At 39.6% G+C, this 27,403-nt stretch overlaps 3 protein-coding genes across 3 annotated transcripts in view; 2 read left to right on the top strand and 1 right to left on the bottom strand.

The window, feature by feature from the left end:
* Window positions 1-6,889, bottom strand: part of LOC110047799 (ATP-binding cassette sub-family B member 6-like) — a 21,691-nt gene extending 14,802 nt beyond the window's left edge. The window contains exons 1-2 of the mRNA XM_020753539.2: window positions 6,687-6,889; window positions 225-1,066 (exon numbers count right to left, since the gene is read on the bottom strand). Coding sequence (XP_020609198.2) covers window positions 225-1,040 — 816 coding nt within the window. The 5' untranslated portion in view covers window positions 1,041-1,066; window positions 6,687-6,889. The remainder of the gene's footprint in view (window positions 1-224; window positions 1,067-6,686) is intronic.
* On the top strand, window positions 3,707-4,905 carry LOC149114583 (uncharacterized). Its single transcript, XM_089283919.1, has 2 exons — window positions 3,707-3,830; window positions 3,917-4,905. Exons 1-2 carry the CDS (start codon window positions 3,707-3,709, stop codon window positions 4,903-4,905), a joined length of 1,113 nt encoding a protein of 370 aa, XP_089140045.1.
* Window positions 6,890-7,352: 463 nt separating the features above from the next.
* On the top strand, window positions 7,353-26,859 carry LOC110047797 (uncharacterized). Its single transcript, XM_020753538.2, has 22 exons — window positions 7,353-7,655; window positions 9,790-9,894; window positions 10,466-10,508; window positions 10,974-11,052; window positions 11,823-11,867; window positions 11,996-12,048; window positions 12,891-12,970; window positions 13,071-13,117; window positions 13,440-13,527; window positions 13,958-14,046; window positions 14,160-14,217; window positions 14,563-14,660; window positions 14,979-15,050; window positions 15,390-15,458; window positions 17,201-17,238; window positions 18,435-18,623; window positions 19,130-19,288; window positions 22,940-23,918; window positions 24,351-24,419; window positions 24,539-24,601; window positions 24,823-24,889; window positions 25,065-26,859. Exons 1-22 carry the CDS (start codon window positions 7,530-7,532, stop codon window positions 25,140-25,142), a joined length of 2,694 nt encoding a protein of 897 aa, XP_020609197.2. The 5' UTR covers window positions 7,353-7,529; the 3' UTR covers window positions 25,143-26,859.
* Window positions 26,860-27,403: the final 544 nt, after the last annotated feature.

The following is a 27,403-nucleotide window of genomic DNA, read 5'->3' as shown; positions in this document are numbered from 1 at the left end:
CAAAGTATTTGCAAGGGCCAGACACTGCAGATCTTTTACAAAATATTCAACATTTGAATTGTTGAGAAAAACCTTGAGTGTGACAGAACAACTTCTTCTATTACATGGAACTAACTGTAAATCAACATGTTACATTACTTGAACAATAAAATTAATACAGCAAAAGCAAATCTAATTGCATAAGTTATTGTTCTTAATGGTAAGTCAGAATAAGGTTGGCTTACTGATGATCCTTCCAAAAATTTTGGCTCTTCTTCTACAGGAACTTTTGGTGGCTGATAAAGACCTGGTCCTTTCAATCCAAAAGCAAAGATCAACACCACTATTGTATAGCGTGTTATAAACAAACCAAATTCAGCTTCCTGGATCCTTGTCTTCCGACCAAACCACCAGTGAGGATTGTTCCAAGAGATAAAGGCCAGATTCTCTATAACAAATGCCAGAGACCAAAAGAGCAAGAGACCAATGGAATGTCTGCTAAGATGAACCTTGAAATACCTTGAACTTTCAGCACGTAGAACAAAAAAAGCTGTGAGCCATGTCAAGAAGGTTCCTCCATCACTAACCACAACATACCCTTGCAGTCTCTTGGGTTCTATAACAGTCTTGGTTATAACATCAAAGACAGGAACTAGCACAAGGCAAATGTGCAAGAACTGTTGAAATGTGTACAAAAATGATGTACGATTGTCTCCATGAACAAATTCAGCAGGGTTCATTATAGCCTGAATAGAATTTTGACTTATTTGGCAACTTCCATTGATGCGCCTGCATTTAAGTACACAATCACTGGGTTTAACTTCTTCTCTTATGATTTCCTCAACAGAAGTTGACTCTATATCAGTGGACAATAAAGTTCTGCCATGATTATCTTTCTGCATCTTTCTTTTCTTGTATAATTGAATCAAAGCAAGCAGTAATATAAAGAGAAGTAACACGGATGGGGGTACAGTGCCCATGATACATCTTGGTAGGCCAGAGTCTTTGGACACATGACTCAACAAAGTTTCATTGAAATCACAGTAGTGAGTGCAAATCATCTTAATTAAATGTGATCATCAGTCACCTGAGAGAAAGAATAAGACAGCACATTTTGATATTAATAAGGTAACACCAGAGGTCTTATATCTTCTAGTGGGAAACCTAGTTAGCCATAGGAGAAATCAGATGATACCTGGTAGGTTTAATTTAAATTGTGTGAAAATGTCTCAGGTTCTATTTTCCCTGGGAATCAACTTGTTCACTCATAAAGCTAAATAATTCATAGACTAATAGAAACTAATATGTCATTCAATCAATCAATCAATCAATCAATCAATCAATCAATCAATACAATACTTTGCAAGAAAGGCAAACATGCTGCAAAATGTACCATTTTGATGAGAATCTGGCAACAAATAATTTCAATATGTAACTTAGCATGTCGATGTATTATTAATATTATTGAAGTCTGCATTATCAGGCAAATTATCTCACTGCTCACAATTATGGGTACAGATGTGCTACAATGTGTACAGTCACAACATTATTAATTTCACACATTTGCCTGATATCAACCGACTATCACTATAAATTGTGGTGATTGTTTTCTTTGATTATTTCTTATTATAACATAGTAAAGCCAATAAAAATAAAATATAAATGCAGTTAAATGCAATTTAACGGAGTTAACAACAAAGAGCGCCAGTGTTGTCTGGAGTCAGCGGCGTTTCATACATGGGCATGCGCCAGATCCCATGTGCTCTTTGACTGAAGTGTGTTTAGCGTTACAGGCGCTAGCGTGTTATTTGCGTGGCAGTTCATGGGACCTCATCTTCAAGGCTTCCTCCCGGAGTAGCGTGTGCATTATTTGTTCTTCGTTCGTCGTTTTTCGAATCTTGCCGTTGTTTCTTTCGTTTGGTATGGCACATCGTCGTGCAACAAACAACAGTGTGGCCGCCATGTTGGATTCAAGTCAGCCTTCTTCTTCAGCCGATTCTCCCTCTTCGGTCGTATGTCCTCCCATTTCTTTGACTCCGATGTCCACTCCGCCCTCCTTCGTCCTCTCTCAACAGGACCTCAGTCAAGCGTTTTCACAAGCCTTGGGGGATACGTTACCTCGCATTTTGGCGGCTTTGCAAAGTCACTCATCGAGTTCTTCGACAGCGGGAAACGCGGCGTCGGGCACGACGTCATCCGGTTCTGTTGTCATTAACCAACCACTGCCTTCTTCTGCAGGCCAGTCCTCAGGTAATTTGGTCGTTCCTCCCTTTATTTCAACATACTGCACGTTAGGCAATTCTTCTTTATCTTCGCCATCGTTGTTTGGTTCTCGTGGTGCTGCGAATGGATTGCCATCTTCCAACCAGTCTTTCACGCCATTGGTCTCCTTTGGTTCTAATTCCTCCATCGCCTCTACCTCAACATCCCTGAATAGGCCGTTTGTTGTTGGCCCCGGTTATTCCCCTATCCCGGAGAAGCTGGTGACAAAAATTAGGTCTGGCCAATTTGTGGATCTTGCTGACTTGCTAGCAGAGAACTTGAAAGCCCAGGAGACAGAGCCCCAAACGTACCTTGATGGCAAACTTCTCGTGAGTTCTTCCAAGAAAAGGGTGCAAGAGATCACTGATATCGTGACATGGGTTGAAGCATTCACTGTGTACTCGTGGATCTTCTGCTGTGCTCATTCTTCCAGATGGCAGGACATGACACAATACAAGCTGCTAATTCTCAAGACGTCGCGCCAGTTCCCTGGGAAGGCTTGGCTCCATTACGATGTTGCATTCCGCAAGGACGCAGCTGCTGCAGGTTTGGTGGACTGGTCTCACATGAACCATGATTTGTACAACTTCCATACTCTTTCGTCACCTCTTCCCCAGTCAAGCCAGCAGCCAACCACTTCGTCTTCAGCTTCAATTTCGATAGCCGGTTCATCCACCTTTTGCCGATCTTGGAATGATGGCACCTGTCGCTGGACCTCTGGTCAATGCCGGTACCTCCATCGCTGTGAGAAATGTGAAGGTGATCATCCACGTGTCAACTGTCCATTTCGGGCCTCAACCTCTTCCTACCGGCGCTCCCAGTCAACTCCCCCATCCCAAAGCAAATGTCTGCGGCGTTGAAGTGGGATCCAAACCATATGTAAATAGCGTACATTCATCTTGTTCAGTTTCCTTTTCAAATTTTTTGATTCCTGTTCCTGTTAATGTTGTTGTTCCTGCACCACAAGATGCTTTTGGTAATGACATGCCCTCCGAAGTGGCACACCATGCTTTGCCCTCTTGTTCTTTGTCCATTTTGGGTGCCCCGCAGCAAGACCTGGTCCCCCCATCCAGAGTAACCCCCATAGACGCGGAGGAACTTCGGCATGAACTGTGTTCTTACCCCGACCAAATGCAAGTGGAGTACGTGATTTCAGGTCTCACAAATGGTTTTCAGCTGGGTTTTGACCCTTGGGCGGTATCTTTAAAATCGGAGAATAAAAATATGCCTTCAGCATCCCTTCAGCCTTCAGTCATCGACCAGTATCTCCTCACGGAACTCGACAAAGGCCGTGTAGCTGGCCCCCTTTGCTATAGCCCCTATTCCAAACCTCCATGTGAGTCGCTTTGGAATTATCCCGAAGAAGTACCAGCCTGGAAAATGGCGGCTTATCTTGGATCTGTCTAGTCCTTTAGGCCATAGTGTCAATGATGGCATTCCAAAAGAACCCTTTTCAGTGCAGTACATGAAGGTTGATGATATCATCGATGGGATCATGCTTCACGGCAGAGGAACGCTGTTGGCAAAGTTCGATGTGGAAAGTGCTTACCGTAATGTCCCTGTCCATTCTGATGATCGTTACCTACTTGGTATGAAGTGGCGTGGGAAATATTTTATTGATATGGCGTTCCATTTGGACTACGCTCTGCTCCTTTCATCTTCTCGTCCATTGCAGATATGCTCGAGTGGATCCTCAAACACAATTATAATGTGAATTTTCTTTTACACTACCTGGATGACTTCCATACATTGGGCCCTCCTAACTCACCTGTTTGCCAGAACAATATTGATACTTGTGTTAAGCTATTTAAAAAGTGGGGTATTCCACTTCACCCGAACAAATTGGAGGGGCCATCCACTTGTTTAACTGTGCTCGGTATTGAGCTCGATTCTCTCTCACTTCAGGCCCGTCTGCCGCAGGATAAGTTTGATCGTATTGCTGCACTTCTGGAAGCCTGGTCCCTCAAACAACATTGCTCACGGAAGGAGCTGGAATCTCTCATTGGCAATCTCCAACACGCATGTAAAGTAGTTCCTCAGGGGCGTACCTTCTTGAGACACATGATCAATTTATTGTCAGCCTTTCGACGTGATAGCCACCCAATTAGGATCAACCAAGACTTTCGCTTAGACCTCCGTTGGTGGCGAGAATTTTTCCATTCTTGGGGTGGTCTCAGTTTCCTGCTTTCCCCACAGTGGGCGACCTTGCCTGAATTTTACGTTTCCTCAGATGCTGCTGGTGCTCGGGGTTATGGTGCAATTTGTGATCATGAATGGTTTGTGGGTGAATGGTCAGCTGTTCAGCATCCCTTGGCAATTGCCTACAAAGAGTTGTTTCCGGTGGTTATTGCAGCTTCCCTATGGGGCCACCGATGGGCTTCTAAACGAGTTGAGTTCTGCTCCGACAACATGGCAGTCGTTAGTGTTTTGCGTTCGGGCACCATGAAGGATCCAAACATGATGGTTCTTCTCCGTCACTTGTCACTTGTGGCAGCCCGACATTCCTTTGCCTTTACTGCCTCTCATACGCCGGGTAAAGACAACTCGATTGCTGATGCCTTATCTCGTTTTGATTTTCAGCGTTTCCATCATCTTGCTCCTCATGCAGCTCCTGGGGCGACTCCAATTCCGTTAACGCTGCTGGCTCAGCTGCCCGTAATTTGACAGATAAATGCCAGTTCTATTTGACCAATGGCCTCGCACCTTCTACTCGCCAAGTTTATGCTTCGGCTCAACGTCAGTTCTTAGATTTTTGTAGTCAGGATACTCCCTTCGAGCCAAGTCAGCCTCTTTTACCAGTCAGTGAACAAACTCTGATGCGCTTCTGTACCCATTTAGCAGATCGTCTTCACCATTCTTCCATTAAAGTATATTTGTCTGCAGTCCGTTCTTTACACATTGACTATGGTTTTTGTCACTAATTTGCCAGTTACTGGGTGCCTACGGATTTGGGCATTTTTCTCGGGGCTCTGGCCTCCCCATCCATGAGCCCCTCTCTTCTCCGAGCTGGCTAGCGCGCTGCTCGGAGGTCCTCCGGCTTGGCGTGGGGGCTCATGGCTGGCTTGCCAGGATTTGCCAGCCATGGGAGCAGTCTCCATCTAGGAGCTGGCTGCCAATAGTGGAAGCTCCTGGATATCACAGGCACCCAGCCTCCATTTTGCGATGCAGTTGTTAAATGCAGTTAAATGCAATTTAACGGAGTTAACAACAAAGAGCGCCAGTGTTGTCTGGAGTCAGCGGCGTTTCATACATGGGCATGTGCCAGATCCCATGTGCTCTTTGACTGAAGTGTGTTTAGCGTTACAGGCGCTAGCGTGTTATTTGCGTGGCAGTTCATGGGACCTCATCTTCAAGGCTTCCTCCCTCCCCCCCATTTCCCTCCCTCTTTTCCACTGTTCACACAGTGTGACGGGTGCCTGCTCTCCCTTCTGCGTGGGGGCTCATGGCTGGCTTGCCAGGATTTACCAGCCATGGGAGCAGTCTCCATCTAGGAGCTGGCTGCCAATAGTGGAAGCTCCTGGATATCACAGGCACCCAGCCTCCATTTTGCGATGCAGTTGTTAAACTAAACTTTTTCTCTCGAGCTGTAGTCTTTAGTATCTTAAGAAAAGAGGCCTAATATGCCTTTTGGTATAAAGATAGCTGAGTTGATTATGAGAAATAAAGATATTTTATTTTGTGCCATGCCATAGAAAATACAACATTTAGGAAAAAAAAAAAAGTTGTTCCTGTGTAGCACTTTAAATTGAATTGAATTGCTATATGGTACTTTTAGAGACGTTTTAGGAAAAACCTGTTCATCAGTCGCAAATAAAGCGTTAAACAAACATAGAAAATACAGCCAATCAGAATGCAGGAAAGCTGTTGTATATTCAATGGTATTCCCATCATGCGCTATGTGTATTTTGCAATGATTGCATTGACTACTGTATTTTCTATGGCATGGTATAAAATAGTTATGAGTGCTCTCTCCTGGTATACCATGGAATATCCCGCTTGTCACTTGTATTTTCTCGGTCTACACACTCGCCTAAAGGTTTGTGTGTATTCCGAGAAAATACAAGTGACTAGTGGGATATTATTCCACAGTATACCACTCGAAAGTGTTGCATAACTAGTATGTATATAATTTTTAATAATCCATATTTAGCTTTCAGCCATATAAGCTTGTAAGCTTATGTAGGAAGACGTAAACTTAAATCTAGCTAATTCATAAGGTGCTGAGTCACGCAGGTTGCTTCAATTTTCTTTCACTAGTATGTACGTACGTTATTCAGTGAGTTATTTACGTATAAAGTGTTACTAGATGTTTTTGTTTTCGATATTTTCTGATCTCTATACTTAGTCACCGTATGTTAGACTTATTTTCACATTTCGTTTCTAACTGAAAAAAAAAAGCGAAACACGACAACAGAACAGCTGAACAGAAACAATACGCCACAAACCTTGAATATTTTGAGGTTCTAGCACCGTCGTTTAGCGACTTATCTGTTGAAGCACTTGCACCACCTACTGGAAATATATCGCAAAACAATTTATCTCACTTCTAGAGAATCCGTCGACAGAAGAAATGGTACAGCATTGTAGTACGTCTGTCCACAACGCTAAGATGGGAAGTATATCACAGGCGCTAGGCGGGAAACTGGTACGACGTTGCTGAATTTTCCGGGAATTGTTGGGTAGTTGTCGGTTCGTCTCGGGTTGTTGCTGCTGTTGGAATTTTACCAGGCCAGCGAAACATTTTTCAGGCGAAAATTAGATGTAAATCATATTTGATGGTTCAAGGCTTTTCTAAGTAATGAAGGATAAAGCATATAGCAGTTGCTGCAAACTATGCAAATCGTGAACAGAATCATTTTATATTATTTTATATCGTATTTATTATGTTATGCTGTGAACAAGTGTTTACCGACTTCAACATTTATTTATTGATTTTTGTAAACTAGTTATCAGCTATTGACTTAAGTTAGGTTTCCCCAATTAGCTGATCTATCTAAATACACTGACACCTGACACAATAATAAGGTTAAATCGTTGAGGAGAAGGCCCTGGGGACGAGGTTGGAGTAATATCGATCCGAACCGACAAGAACCGATCCTTTCCGAACTAGTAGATCTCGCGGGCTCATGTGGTTTGGAATCAGAGGAATGCGACTAATGCATATATTCATTACATTCGTCCAGAAATGAAATGTGGAATCGACGGTTTTATTTTGAAGTAGGCGGTTTGAAAGCCGTGTTTTATTGACTGAACTGACAAGGAACCGAATACTTTGACCGTGTCCTAACATGTACAGATTGAGCAGAAGATTTCGCAGGCGATTCGGCAAAGACAAAGAAGAAAAGAAGGACAAACAGGCGTTGGACTATGTCATCGTTTTGCTTGACGGCAGTGATCTCTCGTTCAATTTGCATGTAAGGTTTACCATAATTTTAATTTAATAATACCTGATGTGAATACGAGTAGCTGAATATCATCATTGCAACGTTTCTAGAGGGATACTTTGACCTGTTACTAAAATGGTTTGTTTTCTTATGATTTCTCTGCGGACTACGGTCAATTTCCGTCAATAAGCTAATAACGTTTCACAGTTTCTTCATGCACGGTTTAGTCTGAAAAGGAATGTTCTAGAAAAAGCTAATATTTGCTGTAGTCAGACAAAACAGAATACTCTCTGTGAGCTTTTGGGATCTACTTTGATGAGATAAAATCTTAATGTTTTTGAAAGTAATATAAGCTTATTTTATGAATTGTTCCCCAATAGAATGCGTCCGTAGCTTTCGAATTCAGTTAGGTACCTTTACGGTTAATGTTTATATCTGCAGGTGATCACATCACCTATTTTGAAAACAGTTTTTGTGTATTTAGCCGTTTTTAACCAAAATAATAGGAAAAGAACAATGAATGGTGCGGGAGTAAGATTAACCTTTAACTTTCGAACAGATTTCAACGTGGGGCGTTCCGGCGGAAATTTCATTCTTGGATTTAGATTACGCTTAGTCACCTTGAATTTGTCAAATCTCGCTTGTTATGGTGAGATCCGTCTGCTGGGATTGTGGTTTTGTTTTGAATTCGTTAGACATGGCTCCATGTTTAACCTCGTGCATAAATGGACGCCCCCCTAATATCCCCTGTGGTTGTGTAACGTGACAGACAAGTTGCAATGTTCATTACAATTGAACACTAACAAATTGAAGTTACCTCGAAGATAACAATCCGAGAATCACAGTTAATTTGTTTTTGTTTCTTATTATATTGGTAAACAATTGTCAATAAGATGTGAATACCATTAGTATTTCACCCAAAGCTTGACTGCTATTTGCGTGTGTTTCTTTAATGGTCTCAAATAGAAGATCCATTTCCTTGCAGCATCATGAGAGTGTTCGTGGGAAGACTCTGACATCTGTGTGTTATCAGTGAATGTCATAAAAGGCGTTCCTGTAATATCATATGTGGAAGTATTTAAGTTTTGCCCTAATTTCCTGTATTGCCTGAAGCACCAAGGAGTCAAAAATGTAAATATTGTCATCTATAACTAAGAAAAAGCAATACCTACAATGGGTGACATAAGTGTTGAGACACTTGGCAGTAAAATTCGATTTTCGAACATCTTGGAAACATTCCCCCCCCCCCCTTCCCCTTCAAACAATGTTGATTTTTCATTTCTTAGTCAGCACAGACCACAAGGCCTACACAACATTGAATTGGGGGGCCAGGGGTATCACAGAATTAATGCTAGATACAAATAAAATAGAATGAGTGCTTTAATATCAAAAAGCATCATTTTCTAGAAGTGTCTCAACTACTTTTGTCGCCCATTGTCTGGAGTCTGTTTGCGTAAACTGTGGTGATTTCAGTTATATTTCCAAGTTCTAGCAAGTTTATTTTTACAAAAGCCACTAAATGTGTGGTTCAGAGTGATTTGTTATTAAAGAACAAGTGACAAGTGTTTTTTTCTCACAAAAATTGCGATACAAAGACGAAACCTGGTCTACCCTGTTGATAAATTGATCCATATTTAGCCCACAAGGTGGTGTTTATTACCACTTTTTCACTTTTCAAGCGTTCAAAGAGTGTGTTTATCGCTCTCATTCAATGCAATTCTCACCACGACACAATGGCTACAAGTTTTTCTCTGTTCAGTTGTCATACTTTGACCAAAAAAAAATGGAAATTGTAGTGTTCTATGGCAAAAGTCTCTCAATGTCTGACCTCATTATAATGGTTTACCATAGCAGATGACCTTATAATGACGTCACAGTAAGGTGTGCATATCATTTTGATAATGGCGTTTTACTGAGCACATAAAATTTGATATCAATGTATCTAAAGTGCTTTTCAACTTTTATTGCGCAAATTTCCAATGGTTTCCAATTGGTAAACCATTTTATATGGAAAAGTTAATCAGTTGCATTGGCAGGTAGAATAAGAGTTTTCATTCAATAATAATAATAATAATAATAATAATAATAATAATAATAATAATAATAATAATAATAATACAGCTCTTTGCAAAGTTTAACTTGTGACTTGGTTGAATTTCAACAGAAAAAAGCCAAAGGACAAGAACTCCTTGATCTTGTTTTCAAGAATCTTGATCTGGTTGAAAAAGACTACTTTGGCCTTCAGTTTATGGACACACATCAAGTCTCGGTATGGGAAATATGTCCAGTAAAAGAGCAGTCGTCAAGATTTGTAATTATATGACTAAATCCATCAGTGGGCAAGATGAACTGAGTCCTGCACTGTGATTGGCTACCAGAGCAGGCAAGATGGGGCTATCTTGCCTGCTTTGGATTACCCACTGTGTCCCACAAGTAAAGGGTGTTATTTTTGCAAATAGAAAATCCTTTATTGACCAATTTTGTTGGGTCAAGATGTTTGGATATTAGCCCTGTTCTTTTTTTGCGTGACTGTTTAATTGGACCTCGACTCTGTCTCATTCCATAAACTCGCAAAAAAAAGAGAACTTAACCAATATCCAGCCACCTTGACCTCATGCTTGGGTAATGTACATGTTGCAAAAATAACAAAATGACAAAAATTGAAAATCTTTAAAGTCATTGGAACTTTTCGTACTCACACACAAGTTTTCAAGTTCTCTACAATGGAAACAAAAATAGGCTACGGTACTTTTCATGTGATGCATGTAAATTCTTAACTATTTTGGATTGTTTTAATCACAGCATATTGTCAAATGCAAACAAATTCTTTTTCCCTGCAGCACTGGCTAAATCCATTGAAGAAAATCAAGAAACAAGTCAGAAGTAAGGAAATTTACCTGATGAAATTTTTTTTTAAAACTGAAAATTTTGTACTTGGTAAGGGTAGTTACAAATTAAGGTCCTCATCTTCCTCCATAAGAACAAAATTAGGTATCATGAAGGTTAATTGTAGTAAAAGGTGGTTGTTATTTATTGCACAGGTATGTTGCAAGATGAGGATGTACCTAAATAATTTCCTCATGGCCTGTGTTAACAACATACACTTAACCTTTTTCAGGAACATGCCAAGTCTTAGATAATTTTACATAATGTACAGGACTTTAATTACTTCTATCCAATGCCTCTCAGTACCTTGCTTTATCTGAAAATGAACTTCAGTTTATCTTGCTATTTCTAACCACTTGTTTCCAGTTTATCTTGACTGGCTTTATTTTTTATTTAGCTTAATATCTTTATTTTTAGTGAGTAGATCAGACTACATTTTCTTTTAATGATTTGTGTTTCTAGTTGGTCCACCTTTCACGTTACACTTTAGAGTAAGGTTTTATGCTGCAGAACCACAAGACCTGACAGAGGAACTTACCAGGTAAAAGCAAATGCCAGTTTTCAAGATTTAAGTTAAGAAAATGAGTCTTGTTTACAGAGCCTAATAATTTAAACGATGAGAAAGTAGTTTGGAAGATATAGTTAATGGAATTTAACATAGTTAACAACTAGAAGCTAGTCTGTTCAGTAGCGTTTTTGTAGGCGGTTGTTAGTGTCTTGGCTGTCTGTTAGCGTTTGTTTAGCGTTTGGTGCGTTCTGTAGTGTTTGAAATAGTTCAATGAAATTTTACACAGTTTATGACCAGGTGCTAGTCTGGTCAGTAGCGTTTTTGTAGGCATTTGTTAATGTCTTGGCCATCTGTTAGCGTTTGTTAAGTGTTTGGTGCATTCTGTAGCATTTGCAGCAGTCATATGGCTGTAGGAGCCCTGGGGCTGACATTGTCCAGTGGTATTCTTGGTTAGTATGTGTGTTGTCATCCCATGTGCTTGCAGTGTGTTCGTTGCTCTGTTAGCGTGGCGCTGTGGGTTGAATTATAGTAGTTTAGTGGTTCTCAGCATTCCCTCCCTAACCCCCCCCCCCCCCCTCTCGTTTTTTTTTTCTTTCCCCTGAGGCATCTGGCTTGAGTGTGATGGGTGCGGGTTGGGCAGGCGAGTCGCGTGTTCTAGCGCCTTGGGGATGTGACTATGGTTGCAGCCCCCAGGCTTCGTAGGCACCTTCCCTCCACTAGCGACTTGGGCGTTAATGTGTAGTAAAAATTCAGAATTCAATCTTCACTGATTGCTGACAGTTAACCATCTTCTTATTCTGTAGATACCATTTCTTTCTACAAATCAAACAAGACATATCCAAAGGAAAGTGAGTAAAATAATTCTTTACACAGAAAGGGGAAAGGGATAATTAATGGCATTATAAGAGAGACTGTGCAAGACATTGACACTAAATGCAATAATAAGTTGTGAAATGTAAATGTATTTTTTTCACAGGCTGGCAGTTCCACTAAAGATTGGTGTTGACTTAACTGGTTACAGTTTGCAGTGTAAGTTGCTAAAGAGTCTGTGTGAAGTACATGTGGTTTTTTCAACAAACTTGCTTGATGTCTAGAGTCCTTTGAATATATTTTTCTCACACAATTATTAAGTGGTAGATTTATATAATTACAGCTTTGTTGGATTTAGTTTGGTAGTTTATCTTTAGCTTGCAAATAATAAGATACAACCAGTGGTTTTCATTTACTTTTTAATTCACACAATTTTTAGGAAGAACATTCAGTGTAACAATTGGTACACATCGTGTACACATTTCTATAAATAATTATTTAGATATTTCTCTATTTTCTAATATATTAGATGATTTTCTGTATGTTCACTTCATGAAGTATTTGATTAGAGAAGTTCAAGGCTTGTTTTTTTCTGTGTTTCTTCAAGTGAGCTAGGTGTGATATTTACTCTAGAGAACACATTCTTTTTTTCATGTGCTGGAAATCATACAATTTCTTTATTAGCTACAGTAGGTTTAGTTGGGTTATTACATATTTTATATGACCTGTGTTTGTAGCAGATATAATACTCACTCTGATTGGCTAATTCTAGAGCATTGTTCTCCTGTAATGCTCACAGGTTGATTATGTGCCTGCAAAACAAAGCAAAAGTTTTGTCTTTGTAAGCCATATAATTAACCTTGAATGTTTGGTCTTTATGGGAAAATCTCAAACCTTGGCTTTGTCTTATCACCCTTACTAACACTTAGTTAATGACAAAGTCTTGGTGTGATATTTTCCTGTGAAGACCTCACCCTTGGTTAATAAATAGTGTAGTTAAGGATATGTTAATCAGTAACAGTGTATGATGTTGATGAGCTCATTGATCTCCTTCCATGCAGCTCACCTTGGGGACTTTGATCCAGAACTCCATGAAAAAACAACAGAATACATAACAGAGTTCAAGTTTATTCCAAATCAGGTATGGCCACACATGCCACCTTATAATTAAACAGAGAAACAACGTGGTTAACATTTATATTTAGTTTTTCATTTTGTTTGTTTGTTTGTTTTCATTTAAGACCAAAGAACTGGAGAAAGAGATACACAAGAAACACAAAGCTCTGATGTAAGTATGCTATTCACACCTAAAACCCTTCCCAATCTGTGGGAAGTTAATTTGTATCCTAACATGCTCACAGCACCGCAAAGTCTTTATTCTTCATTACGATTTAATGACTGCAAATAATAAAATTAAGCCATATGGATGATCTGTAAAGGAGTCAGAACCCCATATAAAAACAGACCACCAAAAGGGAAAAAACACAAATAGAGAAAAAAAAGTCTGTGTAATTATGATAATTGCTCACACTGTTGAAAGAGTATAAGAAACATAACTTGTCATTTTTTAGATTTAAGTTAACAGACATTTGATTATTGTTTGATTGTAGAGGCTTAAACCCAGCTGAGTGCGAGGTTAACTTTCTGAAGATTGTGAAGAACATGGAATTTTATGGCGTTGACATGCATTCTGTTGTGGTAAGCAATCTGTCAGGTTTTTAAATCACTTATAATTCCAACATTTAGCAAAAGAGTTATTGTGAGTTGTTTTATTATATGAAACAGGGCTGTCAGTAAGTGTCGTAACCCCTAACAGCTGTTATGGCTGAGTATGTTTGATAGGCCCTTGATGTTATGGATGAAATTGCCTTTTGTTGATGCAATTCATCCACAAAGTAACAAGTTTGTTGCATGTGTGAAGTTTAAGGCTACAGGTGAGTCAAAACTTAACGACAGCCCTGTAAAATGTCACATGCTGTAAAATTGAACTTGGTAACCTCCACTGAGATTCCAAAGATATTATAAACTCTTGTGTCTTTTTTTTTCTGTTTCTCTCTTTGCAGTACTACAGTATTTGCATTGATAAACAATGATACATTACTATTTGAATTTTGAACATTTTTTTCAGGGGGGAAATAAAGTGGAGTGTCAGTTAGGTTTAACTCCCCGTGGTGTTTTGCTCATCAAGGACAAGGAGAGGAGAAATATTTTTCCTTGGTAAGTATTCAAATGGAACAGGGCGAGTATACTGGGAAAAGTTGTTTATAATAGCAGATTCATGATGTTAATGAATTTAAGCTCAAGCATTGCATTTGTTTTCAATCCTCCAGGCAAAAGATAACCAAAATATCGTTTAAGAAAAACAGGTTTCTTTTGGACTACCAAGAGGTAAGAGTTTGTGAGGACTGTGTTTATAAAGTTGACATTTTGTTGAATGTTAATTTTATAACTGTTACTGCACAATGAGTGACGGAAAGTCGCAGGAATAGTAAAATCCCCCCTCAAATTATTGTGACACATACGAAATTTAAGGAGACATGTTTTCTCAAGGGCAAAGTCTTCTTGCCCCCGTGTTGGATTGCTAGTTTCTACAATGTGATCTTTTGTCTGAGGGCTGGTTATCTTTCATTATGTTTTCCTGGCGGAATAGCCATTATATGCTTTGGGTGGTGTTTGTTATTTACCTGCTATTACTTACCACTATGTACGCCTTGCGGACCTATTTTCTTCCAGAATTCAAAACACACAGAGAGCTATACCTTCACCTGTCTCAGTTCCCATGATGCTAAGCACCTCTGGAAGAGCGCCATCGAACACCATACATTCTTCAGGTAATGCTATTAGAGTTTAATTGAACCCACTATTTGTATATACTCTGAGGAAATGTTCCGCTTTTTTCAGAGATTCCCCCAGCACAAAAAGTTGCCAAAGCAAGCAATTTTATTTCAATACTGTTTCTTTTGAATGCATATAAACAATGTACAGTTTAAAAGGTAGCATTGTGTTGCGGCAACGTTCTAATTCCAAGTTTGAACGACTTGCTGGAATCGCAAAAACTTGATACCGCAAAACCTTAAGAAACTGCTATTCTGCAAACTTTAATTCTCGCCAGTTACCTAACAATCCCCATTTTTGATCTTTTGCTACAGACTAGTGAAACCAACAAACAAGCCAACGAGAACTGCGAGTTTCTTGAGGTTTGGTTCTCGCTACAGATTCAGGTTTGTGCACCAACGTTACAGTGTCTGTATAACATTACTGTTTGTTTGTACTAGCGTTACACTGTTTGCATTATCGTGACAGTGTTCCTATTAGCGTTACAATACAGAAGCGTTACATTTAAGGTTTTTGCTATCGTAACGGTGTTCTCTTTAGCGTTGCAGTACATTGGTGTTTATATTACTGTTTCGTTTTTCGTACAAACCAGCCACCTTTAACATGCTCCGATCCATACATTTTGCTCTTGTTGAAATCTTATAATGACCACTTCTCTTCAAAGATAAGTTAAATCAGGGGAGGGTAGATGGTTAACCAGCTTTGTACTTGACATTTTTTTACAGTGGAAGAACAGAACACCAAGCTCAAAGAGATGCGAGAATGAGCGCCAGGAAATCTTATAAGATTCAAAGGTAACCTAAAGAGTTAACACTCTCTGTAAAGAGTAGCTCGTACATGTATAAGCGGTCCTTATTTCTTGTTACAATAAAATTACTTTGCTTTCAACGCACAGACTTCTGTGAAATTCAAGAGAGTGATGCAATCAAATGGCCGTTAGGCCCAGCTCAGACACCGAACTTTTCATGAGCCTATTTAATGCGAATTTGGACCGACCAAATTATGAAAAGCACGACTGTTGATTCCGACGTCGAACTTAATTCGCCGAACTTTATTTAGTTTGAACCAAAACACGTCGAAATATCTGCGATTATTAGGAAAAGTGTAAACTGCTTGTAAAATATTATGTGTTATAATAATTAATGTATTAGGTTCGGCACAGGAAAAGTTCGAAGTCAAAGCCGTTCCAAAACCGAAATTCCCGGCTGTGCTAGGTGGGAAGAACGGCTCAGCTCTTCCAAACTCAACTAGCCGTTCTTAACTGATTCAGACGCCGAACTTTTCGTGTACTTAATTCAACGTATTAGGCCCCATTTATATGGTCTCGGGTACCCGAGACAACCCTCCACACGAGTTGCCCTTGCCGAGGTAACTTTTCGCTTATTTCTTTGCAAAATTCAACCAACCGTTTGAATTAGGATCGCGAACGCGTCTCGGGGGGTGGGGAGTCAACTCGGGTGGGCGAGTTGTCTCGTCTCGGCAGGTAGGGTAACCCTGGGAAGCGGGACAACTTTTCTTCATATAAACACTTTGGTTCGCTTGACCGGGACAACTCTCGGCGTAGCGAGGGTCACCTAATGCCTAGATTTAGGATTTAAAGCAGAAATTCCTATCAAAGAAGTGAAAATTAACTCAGCAAAACCAACTGTGATCGAATGACCGAAGGAAACTCAAAGAAAGAGGGATATTTGCACACTTGATTAGTCAGTAAGGGTTATGAATAATCATGCAAGGTCAACTTTGATTCGGCCTACAGGGACTACGTTTTCACATATCAACGCTCGATAAAGTAGCCTCGCGGGGAGGGTTGTCTCGGGTACCCGAGACCATATAACTGGGACCTTAGGTTCAGCCATGAAAAGTTCAGCGTCTGAACTGGGCCTTACTTTACACTTTGGCACGTTTTTTTAAACTAGATATTGGCTAATCGGACTTTATTGGTCGCTTCGGCGGCACATCAGTAATCAGGCGAGTTTAATCGAGCCGTGGTTCGTATTTTGGCGAGATGCAGTCGAACCAATACTTATTGTGAGATCATACGAGCCTGAGATGCTGTCGAGGCGCCCCCAAAATCCGGCCTTCAGGTCGAGGATGCCAGGACAGTAAACAAGACTTCTGATTGGCTAGTTACGAATTTGAGTTCGGATACAATTACAACGAAACCATAGTGTACGTAATTTGTTTGTTTCTATTTGTAGAGAGTTTTATTTCGTACCCGCTGTCGTTTTGTTTCGCCCAATGATTTTGCTTTTTAAGGTAAAGTGCACGACATGTTTAACCTCACAACTCTTGTTGATTCCTCGCAGAAGCTTTCTCATGGCTTGGCTTCGACATTCGGCGGAAAAGTTTCCAAGTTTGTGCTAATTCTGCGCAATTGTTTGTGACAGCGTGCGAAAAGGTGTTAAAAGCCCGTCGTTTTTTTTGAAAAGAGGGGTTAGGTTGCAATAGCGTTTTAACAGGTGGATTACAAGACGCATTTCAAAGTCCGCGAGTGGTTGTTTAAAGTACGACTTATTTACGTGAATTTTTATTTCAGGGCAACAAGCGAACGATTTTCAAGAAGGCCAACAGTGGGTAAGTGAACCTGTTCGCTTGAGTTAAAGATTGGTCTTAGATTTACTTGACTTTTTATCTAGAATTCTTTTCGAAATCAGATTTCACAGATTAAAGGCAACGCAACAGTTTATCTCAAGACTGATGTGCGAATAAACTCCTAATTGCCTCGTCATCAGTATTAATTAAAACATTTTGACACTTGAAAAAACTCTTTGTTCGTGAATTCATTGTAGCACTGTTGATGCGTTTTCATTTCGCTTTAAAGATTTTCGCAGTTTCATGATAAAATTCTTGACAGATCTCACTTTTATTCATTAATTTGGCTCTTGTTCAATTTATCATTGAGCTGTACAATGCTTAGCCCAGGCAGTTCTATCTATGATGGTGAGTCACTATTGTAAGCCGGCTTTAAATTCGGCTTGTTCCACGCTCTGTAGGCGGTTTTCAAAATTGATTTTGCCTCCAGGTGTTCGAGAGAGTAAAAAAACTGAGAATACGATCATTCATTACCATCGTTTCATGATATGCATGTAAACGCTACGCAATCTGATGTCCTGTTCGACTAATACTCTTGAAGCAAACATCTAAGAAGACAAGAACTCTGCTACAGACATGGATGCAGCATAAGCCGTAAAAACAGATGTGAAGAGCATCTTCATCACAAGTTACGAGGAATCTCTATCGTGTTTGTACTGAATGTGTGTCTCTTGATAATTTGTCATCTGAAAAAGGCCTTAACTTTATCCGCGCCACACTTTTTTATGTCTCGACATCTGTGCCATGAAAATTATGGATTGAATTGTACATGAAGGCATTGATGTCATTCATAGCAGTACAAGTTGAACACTGAGGTATTTAACTCATTCCAATTTGAAATGTGCAAGTAATCCGAGCTCTTAAGAATAGCCGAATCTTTAAGCTGCAAATTCATAATTACTGGTACTAGATTCCGCGTACGTCTTGTTAAAATACTATCCTGCGTTATCAAGTTTATCGGAAGTCTTTTAACGCAAACTGTTTAGGTACTTCGTCTTTGAGGATGTTTTCTTTCACATCAGTTTGCACGTACGTTTTTGTGTTGATTCACTAACGTAATATAAGTAACAAAGACAGATCAGATGCTGATTATAAATCCTTCACTTTTGAGTAGAACAATTAAGGGTGATTGTTTTATATTGGAGGAATCTAAGAGAATTCTGTTTGTTTTTTTAAAGGTTTTATTCGGGTTGGTTCTCGAGTGTGGGGCAAAGCGTTGAATGGCGACTTCTACAAAGGAGAAGTGACGGGTCTGGGAGAAATGCTGCACATCAAGTTTGATAATGGAGACACTATTGCGCATGACCGTGCTGACACTGAGTGTGTTGTGTTTGATCAAGTGCCCGAGATTAGCGACTTGGAAGTTGGTAAGAAAGCTTTATAACGCAAACCAGTATAAAACGATATGATTCGTAACTCACAGAATCTGACAGGCAAAGTAACAGCATCTTTAGAAATACAGTTGAACTCCGCTATTTCGAACTCCTAGTGGGAAACGAAAAATCGTTCGAAATAGCGAGAGTTTGAAATAGCCGATAGTAAATGTCAAAGAATTGTGTGACTAATTGTAACGCAAGATTTAAACTGTAATCAAGGTGTGATCGGAAATTGGCTACCTGAGAGAAGGACATTCATTTGGAACGTTACTCTCATATCTCTTGGACACTTAAAGATATATTTTTCCATGTTTAAATTGACGCAAGTAACATACGGATTCTTGGAAACGTAATTAACGATGTCTCCCCATGAGATATTTTAGCCACAGACCTCTGTAAATGAATATCAACTGGGTGTTTATCATGTCAGGGGCTCGGTCTTGTTGGCTATAAACTACTTGGTAGCAGTCTAATGTGGATTACCTTTATTTCTCCAGGGAGTCGAGTGATCGCTCATTGGCCGAGTCTTCCCGCCAAGCTGTCAGGTAAAGTGATTGGCATTGAACATGGCAAGTACTATGTGGAGTATGACGATGGAGATAAACATCAGAACACAATTGACCAGCTCCGGATCCTTAAACCGCCATTGTACTTCGGTAAGTAGATGCTGTGCACATGTCTGGATAAATAACGGTTATTTACCTTCGATCGCTGATTGTCTGTGGCCAAAGGCTAGTGGGGCCGAGAAATTAAATTTCAGAAAGAAATAATTCGAATTGAAGCATAACAACCCGGAGGTTGAAAACCCTAACTAGCAGGAGGTAGACCAGTTGGCTATTTACAAGCATTCCGAAAGCATGGCCGAGGAGGTGAATTCGAGTTTACCTTGTATCAAAACCAGCTAGCGATCAGAACAGAACTTGAACTCGCGATCTCCGGATTTCAAGACCAGCGCCCTAACCACTCGGGCAGACTACCTCTTCTAAAACCAAGTGTTCTCATTTCACTCTAGAACTTGATTGAAATTACATTTTAATCTATAAATTTAGTATATTTTTCTCTGTATACAATTTTAGATTAGATAGGCTTATAGTCAATATTTTCCATTTTTCTTTTATTTTTATTTTTTATTTGTGGTGCGTCCTCGAATAGCACTTTTAAGCTAGAAACATGGACACTTACAGTTTGCAACTGAGAGTTCAGCTTAGAAGATTTCTACAAAATCAATGAAAGCATAAAAAGCCTCCAGAAAATTAGGCCCAATTCAGTCAATACCACGCTAATTATTCAGGGTTTATACTCATAGGGGTCTCTGGATCCCAGGATAGATGTTAAAAGTTTACCAGGAAAAGCACAAACAAGTCACTTTCTATTTTTTTTTCTGTTTTGATGTCTGTTTGTTAAGAAACGTAGAGTGCAGTTTGTAAATGACATTTAGGGAGAAATTGAAAACACAGAAGAAGCTCAAGGAAGCTCAGGCGGGTGGCTATCAGAACTGGACACACAGGAACGGAACAAACTGGAACAGTTATAGATGCTTATCTGTCAAATGTAGTTGAGTTTTTGAGATCACGGTCTTCTCATACTCTTGCAGTCAAACCAAGTGAAGCGTACCCCTCAATATTACATTAATAAATTGATTATTTGAATATTGAACTCGCTAGTCATTTCAAGAATCAATATTAAATTAATTTTGTTTTTAACATTAAACCCATTAGCCGTATTCTTGGAACGACTAGTAGGTTCAATTTTCCAATAATCAATTCATTATTGCATTCTTGAAACGACTAGCGGGTTCAATATTCAAATAATCAATTCCTTAATGTAATCGTCAGAGGTACGCTTCACTTGGTTTGACTGTAATTGGTGATACTATGATAAAGAATAGAGTACAGGATGTAATTTAGCCAAGCCCTTGCATTTCCATGATTTTGAAGCTATTTCCTATATTGTTTCCGTCAGACAATTCATTGTGCTTTTGACAAAGAGCTTTCTAGCAAGTTTTATTTGAAGCTGCCTTGCTGTGTTCAGCTGTATTTTCAAGGAAGGATGTTCAAGTAACTAATACCTTTTGAGGTTTCATAGTTTTTATATGTATATTTTGACGCGCCTGCACGTGTTAATTTGAAAAATTGTCCGCTTTTAAAAATTAGAGGTTAGACGTTTTTTTCAGTGTGACTGACATTTTATTGCTCGGGCTGAGGAGAAATATCTGATCAAACGTATTTGAGGTTGAGGAAAGTTTTAAGCAAATGATTAAGTTGTTCCTGATTCATTTGTATTCATTAGCAAAGAAGTAATGCGAAGACGTCTTCGAGCAATGTTTAGTCGTACATGTAAATTAACCAACTGTAAGTGTAACATGAGGTTAGTTTTGACCAAACTTCATCAAACTCTGCCTAAATGTGGCTTGATTCCAAATGTAAGTGTTACCTGTAATTTGAATGTTCCAAGAATTTTCGTTTTGTTTTGAATAATTCACATTTTGCCTGAGGGGTTTCTCCTTCAATTGCTGTCTTTACAGTAGTGATCCGTTTTATTCGAAACTGCTATTATTTTTTTTTTTTGACATGTGTAAAGAGTCGCGATCACTGTTGCTATATAGCCTTCATGTTAGAAATTCGAGACTTTATTGCCAAAATTTGAGTTGTTTTTCATTCGTCGTTGAGCCGAATATATTCATGTGCCTCGATTGTTTCGCTTTATCAACTCGTGGAAAATTCGTGAACATACAAGTGTTTTTTATTGTTTATGTTATGTCATGTTGTTAATTCAAATGTGGCAAAATATAAGCGTTAGAAAGGATACGCGCCGGCAAGCCGACTACACTTAAATACTGCTGCAGGGCAAAGTCGTGTTCCTGTTTTCGAGGAATAACGGAAAATAACTGTGGTTATTACTTCGGCCTCCGTTCAAGGCATTCGGACATGAAATTTACATCTTCCAAGAAAGCAAATTTTCAGCGATCTCTTCGGCACTTTATACAAGGTTTGTCATAATTGCCATATGTCATTGCCGTTTTCAGCTGCCTTAGTTAGAGGTAAACGAGTAGGTTCAACCAGATACATCATGTAATGTAGTGTTTTCAGCCAAGGGTACATTTGGAAGACAGGAATTTAATTTCATTAGGGAAAGGTAAATTTTAATAGACGTGTTATCTACAAAATCGTCATGTTCTTGTGAATACTTATGAGGTACCCCAGCAATTACCTAGGTAATTCAAAATAATCTTGTTTAGGGACACTTTCTTTAGTGAGCCTTGACATGCGTTTCTTTAGTTGCTTTGGATGTATGTGGTTTCGCACTCATTTTGTTTTACTTCTGTTATAATCTCATCACAGTGGTTATGTTATGCTATCATAGTAACTAATATTTGATAATTATAACAAGTCGTTTTAAGATGATAGTAGACGAGTTAAAGTTCGCGTAAGTCAGTATTGTTTACACGTACGCTGTAACGATGCCATAAGAACTGTCGACTTCGTAAAGTTAATTATGAACATTTGTCAGCTCAGTTTAGAATAGATGCGGTTATGGATCTTGAACAATCTAGAATTAAAAACAACATGGGTAATTTATGAATTCGTATACACATTGCTTTCATAAATTCTTTATCATTCGATTTCTTGCCTAGAAACGTCTGAATTTTTATTAATTTGGTTGTGCAGTTCGAAGTTGTTCTTTGTTTCTTTTGATGTTTTATGCGTGAATTAGCCCTCCAAGGTGAACCGTCCATATTAATTTATGTCTTGTTAAGCTATTGCAAGGGACATTTTGGGAGAATGTTGGCCTTAGGCCTTGAGTGACACTACTTTTCTAACGTAGCGAGGTCCATAATGAACATAACAATGGCCAATGGGTAATAAGAAATTTATTGCACGACTTCTGATTGAACAAGAAACTGTTGTTTTAACTTTACCCGGTCCATGTCATTGGGAATAAAGCATTCTGATTGGTTGATTTTAGTTATTGGACCTCTCAGCTGTATTTGTTGTTTAATGTTTGTTTGGGTTTGAAAGAAGTATTTCAGGAGGCAATAGTTATTTTCTGCATAGATAACGTAGTAGCAGCTGAAAAAACTTAAATTTGTCATTTTTGTTCCCCGGATTCGTGGTTTAATTCTGAGAGACAGCCGCCAGGTTTGCTAACAAAGGAGTTTGAATGAAAACTCTGTGTTGTTTAACCTCGCGACATATTGCCACTGACTCATTCGTTTGTCTGGCGGCGGGGATATTCGGCGGCGGTTCAGCTTGTTGAACCTTTCTAAGATGTGAGTGAAGTTAAACACCTATATCTTTTCCTTGAAGGGCCTGGAGCTAAAACGCGTCGAGGAGTTAGAAAAGCAGAATCCATGAAAGTGACAAGTCTCACCGGACGAACTGTGATAACCACGGAGCTTCCCACAAGGTCTAACTCCAATGGCCATGTTTATAAACCTGACAGAGAATTGAAAGATGACGAACAAGCCTTGTCCTCACAAGTTACTGTTGATGGGGCTATCTCATTACCGTCAACGTCACAGGTTACGAAGATCGACGACAAGTCTTCGGAATCAATCCGCACTTCAAGTCAGCCGGTCAAAAGCGTTCCGATGAAAACGGGCATTTCTGGCGGCCTTCCTGACAATAGACCTAAGAACATGATTCACGCGAGATCAGCTTCACTCCCTGCAAATGTTCGAGTCCGACACGCGGACGCTAATGCAAAAGATGACGCTGCAGGCTCATCATCGTCTTCTGTTTCTCCAAAAGCAGACAAGAAAGCCACGCGTAACAAGTCTTTCGCTGGCATGACTAAAACTTCCCAAGCCAAGAAACCTCCCCTTGACATTTTTTCCCTGCCTGAAACGGATGTTGATTCCGGTATTTCGGTAGCTTGTGAAAGACCCACTTCTGGAAGAGCTTCTAAACGCAACCTTCGAATTATGGATCTGATGAGGAACTCCAAAGAACCTGAAAAGAAATCAGAACAACCCAAAAAGGACAGAACGCGCGGCCAGTTAAAGAGCGGGAAAATATCCGGAATGTCCGCGAGTCCCACGCCCGCTCGCCCAGACATCCGGGTCCCACCAAATGCACCTTATGCGCCAAATTTCTTGGAAACAGATCTTGATGATGATCCAGGGAAACCAGGCAATTATCTTGTGGACGACCAGAGAAGCTTTCACGTATTTATCCCAAACAATAGAAACAAGTGGGAACACAGAAAGCGCTTCACGTATCTTGATGGGATCTCAGCTTCGGATGAAAAATTGCTTCGAGGAAAAGATGATTCGAGACAAAACAGGTTTAGATCAGTTGTTAGTGCAGTGAATGTTAATTCTCATTACTACTGAACCAACATTTACTTTTATTTAGTTCTGAGAATATGTGATAGATCTAAGCGGGGTTGACTGATCATTATCTTCATTCTCCTCAGCTGTCTGCTTGACAAATGTTTTGATACTGTATGAGAAATTAGATTTTGGTCACCAGTAGGACTGAGTATAGTATTAACTATTGTTGGTTTTTACCTTGATGTTAAATTTTTGACAATTTTCCAGGCTTTTATCTACGGAGTTTATTATTAAGATTTTCAGTTTTATTTGTTGTATGTGTAATACCTGTAAACTAGCCGGCGAACTGTTGCAGCCCTTGATCCTTTTCAAGTAGTTCTTGGTGCAACTTTTACTTTGGTTTCCGTCTCTTGTAACTTTGTGTGCTGTTTGTTTTATTTCAGGAGGCGAAGTTCACTGCCTGATTTGCGTACATTTTTCAATCAAAAGCAAGAAATTAATAATCTCCAGGGGTAAGAGCGTGTACTAGTCTGACTTGAGTTTAAAGTTTACCATAATTTGTAAATTATCTGCATGTTAGTCTGACGTGTTGTGTAAACACATTGTGATTAATAGTCCTTTTCTTTTCCAGAAATGAAAATAAGCAGTCTTTCAGGAGACACAGAACGCATTCTTTGAATGACCTTGCAAAGATGTAAGTTCACACGCTATTTATTTCATCGTTCTTTTATTCTTAGGGGTAAATACTGATGAAGAATTTCTTCAACATTTTTTTGTCGAAACTTTGTAGTTTCATTGCTTGTCCCTAGTTAACTCCTAGATGCTGTAGTAAGCCCCTTCTCCATTTTACTTATTTCGTATTTGTTTGTTTATTTGATTACCTAGATGAGAAGTATTTTCTGCTGTCTCTTTCAGGTCACCTTCAAACAGCAAGCCTGCTCCACTCCATATCGACAACTTGTTCAGTGCAACAGAAAATCGGGTGAGTACAGCACGTGACAATGCCGCTGTTTGTCGATTTTCACTCATTAATTTCTGTTTTTTCTTTACCTCTTTCACAACAAATTAAAGGCAGCAATTTGTAAGAATAAACGTACTGAACATTTCCAACGACTTTTCTCGCTGGGTCTAATCTTGTGTGGTGCTTTTCTTTACAGGCTGATTCGCCATTGTTCTCGCCAAACATGGAACAGAGTGCCTCTAGCAACAAACTGTTGCTTGTTACTGACTTATAAGGGCGGGATTGATACGTCATACAGATTACTGACTTGCCACGCAAGCTTCAGTCATGTTGCACCTCGCAAGTTATTGACTTGAACCAAAGACACGAAACGTCACGCAAGTCGCTGATTCGTGACCATAAAAACCATAATAGTGATAGCAAGAGATTATCATATCTGATTATCATAATCTCTTGGGGATAGCCATGATGCGCCCGCCATAGAAGCAAACATTTCGATAAATAAGTTAGGAAAAAATATTTTTAGCGCGTAGCCAGTTTCTTTTTTATTTGTACAGCGAAATAATTATTATTATTGTTAATTTCACGTTACATTACGGGCGTTAGATATGAAAGTATTCATTTGATTCTCAGTACAATCGTCGCTTATTTTATGCTGCCGTAATAATTTTTTTTTTAAATCGTAAACTCTTATGTGTTTAGGTGGGTTAACATAACTAGATTCCATTAGTTAGTATCTTTTTCGTGGTTAGTTTCCTCGAGACTTGATATCTTTTATGGTGAGAGATATTCTAGCTGACATTTTTGTAAAATTATCGGTATTACAATTTGAAATGGAATAATTTCTCGAGAATTACAGCGGTCGTATTGCAATCAAAGCGGTAACTGAATTGAATAGCATAGCAAAGTTTTGAGGATAAGGTTGGTTTAAGGTTTGTCCATTGTAAATTTAGTTTTAAATAGTGTTTATAGTCTTTATAAGCAAATGAGCAGCTTCGTTCCCCCACGAGGTGAATCATCACGAGGTTAATCTTCTTGGGGTGGTTTGGTTGGTTGGTAATAAGGAAGGGGTAAATTCTCTGTGATCACTGGAGTCACGTGATTTCTAAACTTGACGCATGCGCTATTTTTCATTCTCATGAAACCAAAGGCTATTAGTGTCCTGGTGCCGGAAGTCTTACTTCTGCTCAAATTTGACGAAGAAATAGACAAACTATGGAACCAAGGTGAAATGCCAGTGGTCCGTTAAGCCTGGTTCACACTAGCGACATAACGACTTAAGAAGGACGTTCTGCTGTTATGTTTGCAGTTTGAACATCCTGTAATGGTATAATAGCAACATAACAGCATAAACATAATGACATAAGTAGACTGATCTTTTCTTGATGTCTTCATGTCGATGTTTACATTACCGACATAAGCGATTGTTTCGTTATGTCATTGTGTCTTTGTGTCGCTAGTGTCTTAGACTACGAGTAGTCCCTCTTTCGCTTGGTCTGTCGTGCGTGACGCGAAAGAAAACCGCGAGAAATGGCCGCGCGAAATCCTGGAGGCGATTTCGCGCGGCCATTTTTTTCTCGCAGTTTTCTTTCGCGTCACGCACGACGGACTAAGCGAAAGAGAGACTACTCGTAGTCTACTAGTGTCTTGTCTAAATTCTAACACTGGAATTAATTTTATGGGAAGAGTTTAAGCTTAGTTCAGTTTCAGCTTTTTCGTTGATAGGCTAACATATTGAGGTTGATTTTAGTTCCCAACAAAATCAATGAAAGAAAAGCTTCTCAATTGTCGATTTCCACCATAATGACAAACGTTAGTCAGTGAGCTGTGGAAACAATGCAGCTCTCATGTCGATGTCATGGGCGTCCTTATTGATGCAAGAGTTGCAAGATATTTTTGTAAAGGACCAATTGCGCAAACTGCTCGCCATGATTTTAACGCTTTTTTATTCAAGTTAAGACAAAATTAAAAGCTGTTTAAACTGTGTGAAATGTATGTATTTGAACGAAGGAACTCGTTTCTAAGCACCACCCCGCATTCCCCAAACTCGCTGGCGGGCCAAAGCGAGAAGCCAGGAAGCAGCGCTAGAGTGCGAAAACCCAACACTAGAGCCTGCTCGCAGGCTTCACTTCAAGTTCAATTCAATTCATTCACAATTAGGCTAAGGCTGGTAGAGCGTCACGTCTTGCTACTTTACGATGCCATCCTCGGACACTTGCGAACTGTAGTATGGTTTGACTACCTCCTGACCCGACTTGTATCCGAGGATGGTACGGTGCACGCTTGACTGCTGACCTTGACAAGAACATTTCAGAGGACTGCGACTGGTACCTCGTTAGTTTCAGTGAGGGTGTACAGCATCATGCCGTATGATGAAAAGCTTGTCATGATAATTGCAAGGCCTCAGCAATTCTAAAGAACCTTGTAGGCTTAAGAGACTAGCCAAGCTGTCTATGGCCGGGCACCGCATACCCTGCGAGCAGTTGCATGGTTTCTCCTACGCCGAACCATGGATAGTTGAAGGGGCTGGATTAG

Source organism: Orbicella faveolata, unplaced genomic scaffold, assembly GCF_042242905.1.
Source record: "Orbicella faveolata isolate gen_17 unplaced genomic scaffold, um_ofav_v1 contig_13, whole genome shotgun sequence".
NCBI lineage: Eukaryota > Metazoa > Cnidaria > Anthozoa > Scleractinia > Merulinidae > Orbicella > Orbicella faveolata.
Note: the sequence above shows the minus strand (reverse complement) of the source record. Positions and strands in the feature narration are given on the sequence as shown.